General features: G+C 39.1%; 1 protein-coding gene across 4 annotated transcripts in view; it reads left to right on the forward strand.

Annotated features, from left to right (window-relative positions):
• The first annotated feature begins 1,234 nt into the window (after nucleotides 1–1,234).
• The window catches only part of LOC136858051 (TRMT1-like protein), a 131,381-nt gene continuing 119,463 nt past the window's right edge, over nucleotides 1,235–13,152 (forward strand). The window contains exon 1 of one of the 4 annotated variants that reach the window (XM_067137289.2): nucleotides 1,235–1,393. In XM_067137289.2, the coding sequence (XP_066993390.1) occupies nucleotides 1,236–1,393 (158 nt within the window). In that variant the 5' untranslated portion in view covers nucleotide 1,235. The other 3 variants (XM_067137290.2, XM_067137291.2, XM_067137292.2) reach the window with 3 other exon arrangements.

Below are 13,152 nucleotides of genomic sequence, written 5' to 3' on the forward strand. Positions count from 1 at the left end.
CAGTAAGAGAGAAGCATACAGTTTCAGACACAACAGCAACAAAACAACAATTTTGTGAAGTTACTGCACACGAAGACCACAACTGCATAACAAAATCACAACTTTTGCGCCATAAAAACACACATGCAAGGAATACTCAATAACCAGTGGAGCCAACCTTATAATTTATGCAGTACAGAATTATAGTTGTTTGTACATCTTCCACAAGAAAGCAGCACCCGCTAACCTAAATATGGCACTGGTCAGAGGACTTGTCTCATTGTGTACACTGTCTCATTGTTGACCACCCTCCCCTACTATTATTCCTCACTGTTAAGGAACGTCAGTTGGACTACTCTATCTCTCCGCAGTTTCATTTCACGGCGTTATTTTGGCAAATATCAACGAAAGTAACATTTAGGATTAATTATTTTAACAGTATTAACCTGTGTAACATTCTCCATAACTCTAAATTACGATAAATCGGCAATCAAAGTCAATGTATTTTCCATAAAGAAGTATACATTTCTACCACAAATAATTAGGCCGCCAGTGCCACGTGTCGAGCTGTGTAAATACTCCGCTTACAGTGCGTGAACCCGATTGTCAAGGCCGGTAAGCGACGCATCAAGTCGGCCGTGCTCCAAAGACATCAAGTTTCAAGTTTGTCGTCTTTAACTTTTTCGTAGCTTATGACTTTTTCTATCACCAGAATGAATACTTCCCCTCTCGTGACTGGACGATAACAAATGAGTCCAACCACACCATTCCTTACGAAGAATAACAAGAATACTTCCCCTCCGGCCATTCCTGTCTCTACGATACACACTTCAGTTCCGTGAGAATATTTCTGCATCCATTATATCATTTCTCAGCCATGATCAGACATCTTCAGATGACCTGCAAAATTGACAAAATAAACGAAATTACAGACAGCGGACCCCCTACAACTTTATTTATATAGACGAGCTGTGTTTTTAATAGAAACATTATTAGTGTAAATCATATAGTAGACTTGCCGCATTAAGAACGATTTTCTTCTTTTTTAATTTAAAAACTAGTGCTTGAAGATACACTGTATTTTTTGTATCATTTGCCACCGAGGTAGACACCTCATTATATTTTGAAGGGGAAGAAGATTCGGTTTGTAAAGTATGTTTGTGACATCACAAGATTTTATTCCTTGTTTAAATCTACTAACATATATATATAATACATTATTCTCTTTGACTTACATGTTTATCATGGCGGCGAGTATGAGTGACGATGATACTGCCGAAGAAAAATGTAAACTGGAATCGTCAGTGGAAACCGAAACTGTTTATGAATTTGACGTAAAAATTATTACTGACAAAGGCGCTTCGTCCTTCAAAAAAAGCGAAGTTTATTACAACAAAGATTTGAGTTTAAACCGGTAATTAAGGTTATGTATGCCAAATTATAACATTTGCAGGGAACGAGAAATGTCACGGATATAATATTCCATTGATTCTTATGTGCCAGGATGTTTTGCTGGATACTCTTGCTTTTCAAGTGAACTTGAGTCGAGGATTGTTGAGATGTATGTACTGCGTATTGGCGGATAAGTACGAGTTGTGATGTGTAACTTTATGGGCTCTTATAATTTTGATTGGTAGGGGTGTCGCCTAGTAATGAGCCATGTACTTCGGTGGTGGTAGTGGTGACTTTTAATTTCAGGGGAACTAAATCTCCCTACTTATACCTACTCCACCCCATTTAATCAGAAGAGAAACAGGGAATGATCCGACCCTTCGAAGAATTAATGTTCCAGCAAAGGAAAGGGAAGGGTGTGAAAATGAAAGATTCCTTTGGTCTCGCAAGTCAAACACCGTCGGAGTAAGAAGAGTATATGATTTGGCAAAGGGAGGGTAGATATGAATGATGAAAGTGGGACGACAAAAGTGCAAGGAACGCCAGATTCAACTAGGAGAGCTGTGGTCATCAAGCGTGCTCCCTAGTGAGAGCCCCCGGGGTCTTACGCTTTTAGTCATCTCATATTACAGGTTAGGCCTATAGATTCTGTGGATGTTACCTGTGCCGCTGTCTACAGGGAAGTTGTGTACTGTCCCATTTTCTAATGGTTTGCAGAACAAATTCCCCTGTTAACGTTTCTTAGCATTGTTTTTGAAGACTTGATGATATATTATTTTAATCATTTGATTTGATTTGCCCATGCACATCTTGATTTTTACCGAGTTGGTGAAACACAGTAGGCCCTACAGTTTTAACCATTTATCTGTTGAATTGGTAGTTATTTATTCATATCTGAAAAAATTATTCTCATGAATTAGGATATTAAATTTTAAAATTAAGTACATCAGAAAGTCGACCTTCAGTAGGCCTACAGCCAACATTGTCTGTATTGTGAATTAGGCCTACCAGTTTCACCTTCAAATATATAATTTCGTGTGGCTATTTCTAGCCGAGTGCAGCCCTTGTAAGGCAGACCCTCCGATGAGGGTGGGCGGCATCTGCCATGTGTAGGTAACTGCGTGTTATTGCGGTGGAGGATAGTGTTATGTGTGGTGTGTGAGTTGCAGGGATGTTGGGTACAGCACAAACACCCAGCCCTTGGGCCATTGGAATTAACCAATGAAGGTTAAAATCCCCGACCCGGCCGGGAATCGAACCCGGGACCCTCTGAACCGAAGGCCAGTACGCTGACCATTCAGCCAACGAGTCGGACACCTTCAAATGTGAAGCTATTAAGTCTGGACACAGACTGTAATTTATATATATATAAAGAAAGTCACAGGGACCTAACTATTTCTTACAGTACTATTATTTACAAGACAGATATTAGAAATTTATAATTTATGTATTTTAGTTCATATGTCCTACAGGATTAAGAAGTTCATAGATAAAAGCAGGGTTGTACAAATCAGAAAAAGCTACGGTCAGTAAAATTTCTTAGGAGCCAGGTATCAAAAATGAAATTTATTTACTTACACCTATAATATTAACCAATTTAATCTTATCACATTCTGCCATCTTTCCTTCTAACTTGTGCATATCCTTTTGTTTGAAAGTACCAGAGTCTGTTCAAAATCTAGGCTTTGGCCATTCATTTTAACTATCATTAGGAGATTCATGTTTGATTACAGTGGAGATCTATGCTTATTTTTGAGAAAAAAGGAATCTTTCATTCATTCTTCGATTTTACGCATTTTCAAATTCTAGATGCTTGTGATTTGTCCAGCCCTCGATAAAGGTACTGTTTAAATACGCTTTCCTCTTGGGAAACTTTTAAATTTATTTTCGAGGAAATTGATTTTTTAAATAAATTGCTTAGTTTTTATTTACTATTTGAGTAATTCAAATTCAAATACATCAATGAGCAGTAATTATTTATGAACCTGAATGCACCAGAATTGTAGTCTGTGTTATTTCAAGTTTGATTTGTGTCTCTGAGAAACATTAAATATTCAATTATATATATATATACCTACACACATGTTCATAAAAAGCAGAACACCTTGAATGACTACAGATAGGAAGTTCATATTCACAGGACATGTTCATTAGTATGTTCTGCAGAAACAATTGGAATTTGTCACCTAGGTTCATCATGTGTCCTGTTGCCTAGTAGGCTCTGGGTCCTCCATGGGAACTGATAATTTGTTCCATGCATGATGGCATCGACGCATATAAGGCGCGAATGGCATTCTGGGGTATAGCCATCCATGCTGCATTCACCTGGTTCCACAGTTCATCTTTGGTGGTTGGCATTGAGTCACAGTGCCACACTTGTCACTTCACCATATCCCACACATTTTTGATTGGCAACAAGTCCGGTGATTGGGCAGGCCAGGGCAACAGTCTGACATCCTGCGACAACAAGAAGGCACGTGTTCATGTAGCAACATGTGGTCGGGTGTTGTCCTGCTGAAATATGGCGTTTGGGGTGTTGCGCAGAAAGGGTACGGCTTTGGGTCACGGGATGTCATTCATGTAGGTCAAACTGGTCACAGTGTCCTGGACACGCACCAGCAGTGATTTGTGGTTGTACCCACTAGCACCCCATACCATAAGGCCTTGAGTTGGCGCTGTATGTCTTGTGCGAATGCAGTCAATGTGCCTTTGTCTGTGGCGAACCAAAATGCGGCCATCATTTTCAAACAAACAGAACCTGGATTCATCTGAAAACACTATCTGCTGCCATTCCTGTCCCCATGACGTTGTTCCAGTGTTCTCCCTAGGACCTTTCCAATGGGCACACCGCCCTGCCGTTTTTACAAACCTCCCGGCTAACATAACCTAGATATGTGCTGGTTATATAATATTAATACACATTTGAGTCATTGAGTGATCCAAATTAAAATATGTATTCTGTAAAACGGTTTATTTAAAAGATAAATATTCATTATTGTCATCATCATTGCATCAATTACATCGGAGTTCAAATGTTTAGCTTACTATCACATAGTGTGCGACCAGGCGAGTTGGCCGTGCGGTGGGGGGCGCGCAACTGTGAGCTTGCATCCGGGAGATAATGGATTCGAACCCCACTGTCGGCAGCCCTGAAGATGGTTTTTTATGGTTTCCCATTTCACACCAGGCAAATGTTGGGGCTGTACCTTAATTTTTTTTTTTGCTAGGGGCTTTACGTCGCACCGACACAGATAGGTCTTATGGCGACGATGGGAAAGGAAAGGCCTAGGAGTTGGAAGGAAGCGGCCATGGCCTTAATTAAGGTACAGCCCCAGTATTTGCCTGGTGTGAAAATGGGAAACCACGGAAAACCATTTTCAGGGCTGCCGATAGTGGGATTCGAACCTACTATCTCCCGGATGCAAGCTCACAGCCGCGCGCCTCTACGCGCACGGCCAACTCGCCCGGTGTGTACCTTAATTAAGGCCGTGGCCGCTTCCTTCCCATTCCTAGCCCTTTCCTATACCATTGTCGCCATGAGACCTATCTGTGTTGGTGCGACGTAAAGCAACTTGTAAAAAAAACAAACAAAAAAAAAAACGTAGTGTACGTGAGTGGTGTCTGGATAAGCGTGGAATCTCATGCGAGCACTCGATTTCGCATTACATCGCAAACCTGAATGGCACTCCACAGCAACAGAATGGTAAGGTCGGTAAATGCAGAGTGCACCTTGGCCCATAAGTGGTCACGGCTGGTCTGTGGTCCAACAGCTCTGCACTCTGACCGGCTAACCGAACAGAGGAGGGGTAGCCACTAAAAGAAACCTCCAAGAAATACAATCCTATAATACAGCAAGTGAACTAGACCAGACTGTTGATCAATTAAACAACATAATTAAAATTGCAGAAGGCAAAGACATAAACTATCTCAGAAACCTGTTAAAAACTTCTGGTGGAATGAAGAACTCACAATTATGCGGAAACTTGTACTAGCCTGCCAGAGACTATATAAGCGCTCTAAATGCCCACTTCTGTGGCGGAGATATGAGGAAATATATTTGACGCCAAAGGAAGAGTACAAACACTTAATAATAAAACAAAAATGAAATAGATGGAAGGAATTTTGTTCAATTCCAACCAAGAGTAACCCGTGGGGACTTGTGTACAGGTTATCACAGAAGCCTATAAACTTAAACAATAACCCTTCTTCCATTGAGACTGAAAACAGCTTTACAACTTCCTTTTCTGATAATGCCACTGCCTTAATCAATGGATTTACAGGAAAACATCAGGGCTTTCTCAGAAGTTGCTCCTGACACTGCTGATGATGAACCATTCTCACAGCAAGAAGTTGAGTGCATTATCCTCTTACAAAATGAAAGGAAAGCTCCAGGTTGGGATGGTATATCAGCTAGTATAATTAAAAACATTCACTTCTGATTCCCATCTCTGTTCACTCTCCTTTTCAACAAATGTTTATCCTTAAATGTACTTCCTTCCTCCTGGAAACTTGCAATGGTTAAAATAATACCCAAAGATTTCTCCACCATACCCACTGTTAAATCCTTCAGACCTATCTGCCTATTACCAGTGCTTGGAAAGATTTTGGAGAAAAAACGAGTGTCCCAGAAATTTATACAAGATAATACAAGTGTACTTTCAAAATCAAAAAGTTACACTTAAAATTGGAACTGCAGCCAGTACCAAACATGTAGTCAAGGGGTGTCCACAGGGATCCAGTTGCAGCCATGAATTTTGGAACATTTTGTATGATGACCTGTGCCAGCCTCTCCCAACAGGGTGCGATGTCATTGCCTACGCCGATGATGCCCTTCTTCTAATCGAAGCTGACAATGTACAGGAACTCGATGCATGTACAAATGTATCCATTGATATCTTCCACAATTGGGGGGAGGGGAGAACAACAAACTCCAGTTTAATCCAACAAAGACCAAAGCTATGGTAGTCACTAGAAGAAAGAAAGTGAAAAATCCAAAAATAATGATGAAAGGTCACAGTATAACCTTGGAAGATCATCTCCTATATATTTAGGGTTTATGCTAGATAAACACTTCACTTTTAGGGCTCATTTTCATAGGCTGAACAACAAAAGCCAGCAAATTCATACAAGGTATAACTGTTGCCTGCAGGCCTTCATGGGGACTCAGTTTTGACATACTGCGAGTAATCTACAACACCGCCTTTATACCATTGATTTTATATTTTGCCTCTTCATTCTGTTTTGTGCTGGAAAAGAAATGGGCTCAAAACAATTTAATGCAACTTCATAGAGGATTTGCTCTTTAAATTTCCCGCGCCTACCGCACAACGTCCACTGATGCTGCACTTATTATTGCAGGAATTGGACCATTATTTTTGACTGCAATTTGTAGGGCTGAGCTTGCTTTACTCAAGAAAAATAGAATCTCATCAGTACCCATTATCAAGATCACCATGGAGGAGCAGAGCAATTATTTTCAATCTGGACATCCTAGTATCTTTAAGAAACTTGTCAGCGATAGTTGCTCAAGCTCTCATGACTATAATATATACAGATGGCTAACGCATACCGGACAATGATGAATATGACCAAGTTGGATGTGCCTTTATGGTATATGAAAACGATCTTGAAATATTTTCAGAACAACATAAGCTTTCTTCAGACTGTTCAGTTTTTCAAGCTGAACTTTGGTGGGCCATAAAGTTAGCACTGCACTGGTGCATAGATAATGGCAAAAATGCTAAGGTATACAGTGATTCATAAGCAGCACTAAACACAATAAATTACAAGTATAATTTAAATCCAATAGCTGCTGATATAAGATCCATAATCCAGAATGGCCCCCACGTGTGTTTATGCTGGGTTCGAGGACACATGAGGACAATTAGAAATGAGAAAGCAGACCTGTTAGCAAAAGAAGCTGCAAAATCTGCAATGGAAGTATCATATGATACAGCTCCAATATGTTACCTGAAAAGGAAGCTTAGAAATCGCACATCTCTTTGGTGGAATAACATCTGGACCACAAGCACACAAGGATCTGTAACGAGAGAACTGTTCTTTCCTGAGACAGCATCGATTCCAGTGCAATGTGCTTGTGCCTAATTTTGTGCTTACACAATTTGTATCTGGCTATGGCAAATTTAAATCATATTTAGAGTGATTTAACATCACAGATGATTACTTATGCTTTTGTGGATCCTCTTAAACAGTGCAGCATTTAATTTTTGATTGTCCTGCTTTCAAAAGACCAAGATATACCCTAGTATGTTACCTGAACTTTTGTGACACTGAATTGAACAATCCTCTCTTTCATATATTTTAAAGACAATGTTGTTATTATCTTTTTTTAACTTTCATCCACTGCATCTTTAATAAGCTTTCATCATAATGTTCAATCTTTTGCAAATTGTATATAATTGTTAAACTATAGCCCTAATATGCTTTTGCTCAATTTTCATTGGAAATTCAATAATAATAATAATAATAATAATAATAATATTGCAATGAAATCTGTAGGCTGTATGTTATGGATTGAATGAGACTGGTAAGATTGTGAATGTAATCATTTTATTGCATTATGTGTTGACGAATGTGAAATACCAGTTTGCTGAGCTACTCTCCAAAAAGAATTATATGGACTGACTTGCAATCTTGCCTGTATATCTTCTACCCTCTCCTATGTGAGAGCTGCTGCTCTTCACTGTTTTTTTTTTTTTCTTTTCCTTTTGTTTGTTTGTTACGGAACCACTACTATGCCATTTGTGAACGAGTTGTTGCACATAATGTTTCGATGGTACTGTTGAACCGGGAAACTGTCTACAGAATTTTATTTTCAAAGGCATCTTTTAACTAGTCTCTTCTTCTTGGGCAAATAAAACATGATGAAAAATATTCTCTGCGCTGTAGTGTACTTAACCATCATGATAATAACCTTACAGCACACCTTAAAAAGTCCAGTAGTTACTAGCGAACCGAGTGACAGAGATAAGCATCTGCTATCAACACTTCTTATCATGCCAAGCTTGACACAAGTCATATGGCGCTCGCATGGGGATTCCTGCAGTTTGTGACCTCAAATGTGAAGTCTTAAATTATACTCCCTGTACTTCTTAAATGGTCTCTAAAACATTTTCCCACTTCTAAATCAATCAGTCAGTCATCACTGATCTGCAGTTAAGACTCACTCAGGTGGTAGATTCGCTATCAATTGTTTTTCTTAAGTGATTTCAAGGAATTTTGAAATTTATCAAACATTTACATTGATAAATTATTCCTCTTCTTACAAATGAATAATTGCTCCAATTTATTGTCTTGAATTCCAACATTATCTTATGATCTTTCCTACCTTTAACAACTCCAATCAAGCTTATTCGTCTACTAATGTCATTCCATACCATCTCTTCACTGACAGCTCAGAACATACTACTTAGTCAAGCAGCTCATCTCCTTACTCTCAACTCTCCCCAGCCCAGAGTTTGCAACATTTTCTACTCTTTTGCCAGAAATCACCCAGAAGAAGTAATGCTGCTTTGCTTTGGATCTCCTCTGGTTCCCATATCAAGTATTCCTGGTGTGAATCCCATACACTGGGACCATACTCTAATTGGGGTCTTACCAGAGACTTATGCGCCCTCTCCATTACATCTGTACTACAACCCCTAAATATCCTCATAATCTTGTGAAGAGCCTTTACCAGGTGTATTTATAAGTTTTTGCCGTTAAAAAAAAAAAAAAAAAAAAAAAAAAAAAAAAAAAAAAAATGCGTACTTTTCAAGGGAAATTAATTTTTTGTTTATTCAAAATATTGGCCATTGGCATCTACACACTTTGCCCATCTTTCAGGTAAGTTATGAATACCATGCCAGAAAAACTGCTTGTCTTCTGCAGCAAGCCATTTTCCAACTTCCTTGAAATTGCTGAAGTGCTGCTCTGCTGTGCGTGCCCCATTGATGCGAAGAGGTGATAGTCAGATGGTGCCAGGTCGGGGAAGTACGGCGTGTGCGGAAGGATCTCCCATCCAACCAATTTCAAGGTGTCTTTCGCTGGTTTTGCTGTGCTCGTTATCTGTAACAAAATCACTTTGCCATGTCTTCTGGCCCATTACGGTCGTCTTTCGATCAATGCATTATTTAAATTAATCACTTGTTGGTGATAGCGTTGTTCATTAACAGTTTTGCCAGGGTTCAGGAGTTCATAATACACAATACCGCTCTGGTGCTACCAGACACAAAGCACGGTCTTCTTGCCTAAGCGATTTGGCCTTGGTGTTGAAGGACCAGCTTCGCCAGGCGACAGCCACGATTTTCCCCATTTCGGGTTTCCAAAATAGATCAATTTTTTATCACCCATCACAATTCAGTACAGAAATTATTTTCTTTCATGGCGTTGAAGCAGCATTTCACAAGTGACTTTGCGATTTTCCGTTTGCCGTTCATTCAAATCCTGTGGGACCCATTTACCAAGTTTACTGATCTTCCCCATTGCTCGTAAACATCTGCTGATTGTTTCTTGTACCAATTGCTGTTGAGTTTGAGTTGGTCTACCACTTTTGTGGTCTACCAGAGCGCACTCTGTCTTTCACATTGAAATCATCATGTTTAAATTCTTGAAACCATGTCTCACATGCTCTAATCCATGGAGCGTGTTCACCATATGTTTCTACATATGTTTCTACCAGCAAACAATGACTTTCCACAGCCCTTTTCTTTTGATTAAGTTAGAAAAGCAATTCGTGCTGCAAATGTTCTTTTTCAGGCACAAACATCGACATGATCACTGAAAGATACAACACAGACGCTAGTGTTTGGCGGACTCAACTTGTGTGTGTTAGTTGGTTAATGTCAGACGAACAAACTGACATATGTGTCAAATTCATACGCTGCGTACTGTTCTCGCTGGCACCATCTCTTAGTGAAACCAGAAAAGACTTATGCATACACCTGGTTTTTACAACTTCGTTAATATGATTACCCCAATAAAGATCTTTTCTTATTTTAACCTAGGTACTTACAGTGATCCCAATGAGATATTTTCACTGAGCGAGTTGGCCATGAGGTTAGGGGCACACAACTGTGAGCTTGCATTCGGGAGATAGTAGGTTCGAACCTTACTGTCAGCTGCCCTGGAGATAGTTTTCTGTGGTTTCCTATTTTCACACCAAGCAAATGCTGGGGCTGTACCTTAATTAAGGTCTCAGCTGCTTCCTTCCCACTCTTCTTATCCCATTGTCACTATCGGCGTGGCGGACCTATGTTTGCCGTGTTAGCCGGTCTAACACAGTCTAAAACAAAAGATCAATGAATATGACTACATAATATTACGGCATATAAATGTTTTATTTCATGCTGTATATTCTATATAACAACCATAAAGCCTAATTCTCTTCGTATAAATAAAATATTAAGTGGTGAAAACTGTGCACCTATCGAACGATGAAGATAAATGTAACTCTTTGTAATTTAGACATTGATTTATGAGTATTTGATCCGTGCGTTCTGTTTGCCATTTCTCCAAGGCAAGCATGAGGAGCCTGTATCCAGTTAAGGCACGCTTGCGCATTCGTTGAACTCTTAAACATGTCACAGAGCTGAACATGCTGGCTAGTAGGTTTGCGTGTTTGCTCAAGTCGAGGGGCTAACTTAAGCTTGCAGTGTTCTGCGGTGATTGTTATGAGCGTATCTTGTGCCTGCAACAGCTTCTTTGTTGTTGTTAAAGGGAGATTCAGTAATGCTGGAGGACGAATGTGGCTGTGTTATTGAGGACTTGTAAAATATTAATTCTCTAAGCAAACTTTTCTGCTAAGAAACAAATCACAGACAATAGGAGACCCACTTCTAGTATATCAGCTATGGAAACAGAAAGAAGAGGCAAAGTGCATCGTTTTAATGATAACTGGTACACAGATGATACGTGGCTGTGTGGCTGTAGGAAGTCGTGTTTCTTGCATTGCTGGCCTCGCCTTTTATTTTCAACAGATACAAATGATTGGAAATCAAAGGGAAATTGTAATGTTAAGTCTGTAGACCAAGTTAATTCCAAAATTGCTTTACTGTTGTTTGGCAGCACTAGAATAGAGGAATCCCTAAGTCTTGCCTTCAAAATTAATCAAAATGAAAAGTTGAAGCAAACAGATATATAGTTCATTGTCTAATAAATGCTGTTTGTTTCCCGGCAGAGCAAAACGTGCCTTTTAGGGGCCATACTGAAAACCACAACTCAGTTTATAGAGGAAATTTGTTGAATTGCTCCTTTGTAGAGCCACGTATGATGAAAGATTATGGGACCATTTGTAAACCCATGCTGCTTTTCTTGGCACTTCCCATGATGTCTAAAATGACTTAATTGAGCTGTTTTGAATTGATTCAGACTCAGCTGTTTTATTAAATAAAATAAAAGAAGAGATCAAAGAAGCACGATTAGTAGCTGTGATAGAAGATGAGGCCACGGACTTGATACAAACTTCCTAGATTTCCTCTGTGCTTCGTTATGTTACATAAGATGATATTCAGGAGAGATTTGTTAGATTCATTGATGTGAGTACTGATCGCTCTGCTGTTTCTCTGGCTAGGCATGTTTTCAGTTTAAACAATGAACTCCAGTTTGGGGACAAATCAGTCGCTCAAACATACGATGGGTGTTATGGCTGGAGCACGTAATGATCTACAACAGATTATTCTTGCCAAATATCAGTCAGCATTAATTGTGTACTGTTATGCACATGACCTAAGCCTATAAGTAACACCAAAGAATGGGACGGTGTAACAAGAATCTGTTCGAGATATTTCTGTGCCACTCTGCAAGATTTTGAATTTATTTTTATTTTGCATATATTCTCATATCTTGTTCAACATTTTGCACATCAAAATTAATGACACAAGATATTGTGCTGTTAAGGTCGATGAATTCAAGAGATTTCTAAATGACAAACGTGATAAATTTTATTTGTTTTGGAAGCAGTGCAAAGATGAACATTCATCAGTTTCAGCAAATGAAAATGAAGTTGAAGCTAAAAGGCAGCGAAATGGTGATGTGAAAATGGCCAAAAATAAATCAAACTGCAGACTGTATTGTGAAGTACTTGACAAAATGGTTGGACATACTACGCATCACCGACCATTTTTCCGAACTGAATAAATTGGATTTTTTGCTCTTTTGGATTTTGACTTATTTGAAACATACATACACTCTCTTCCTGCTTGGACATTTGAGTACCTGGTTAAGTCATATGGTAGCTGCTTCAATGTCCTGGTACTCAAAACCGAGTTGTCGACCATCCATTCACCAACAGAATTTAAGAAGTCCTGCATACTTGAACATAAATTTTTGACATGTTCAGGATTAAATGTGGCACTACCTTAAGAGTAACCAAACTCTGTTCTTTAATTTTGTCTAGGCTATTCTTGTTACTAGTGCCTCTATCGAACGACTTTTCTCGGATATAAAACGGATAAAGTATTATTTAAGAAGTGTGCAAACACAAAAAAAATTATCAAAATTGTCATAATTTCAATTGAGAAGAACCTCTGGAAAAGCTCAAAGAAAAATCCAGGGTTCCATGGTTCTGTTATTGACATTTTTGCTGCCAAAAATTGCTGGATAAAGCTGTGTTACAAGATGTAATACCTGCAGATGTACAGGGAGGATTCATTTGTATATGTTTAAAAATGCATCCTTCTATTAAGCGTTAATACCCATGAATTGATTTTATTCATGTTTCTACAAACTTTGATAAGAGTCACGTGCCTCCGCTGGTCGCCATAAGACCTATCTGTGTCGGTG

Source organism: Anabrus simplex, chromosome 1, assembly GCF_040414725.1.
Source record: "Anabrus simplex isolate iqAnaSimp1 chromosome 1, ASM4041472v1, whole genome shotgun sequence".
Lineage (NCBI taxonomy): Eukaryota > Metazoa > Arthropoda > Insecta > Orthoptera > Tettigoniidae > Anabrus > Anabrus simplex.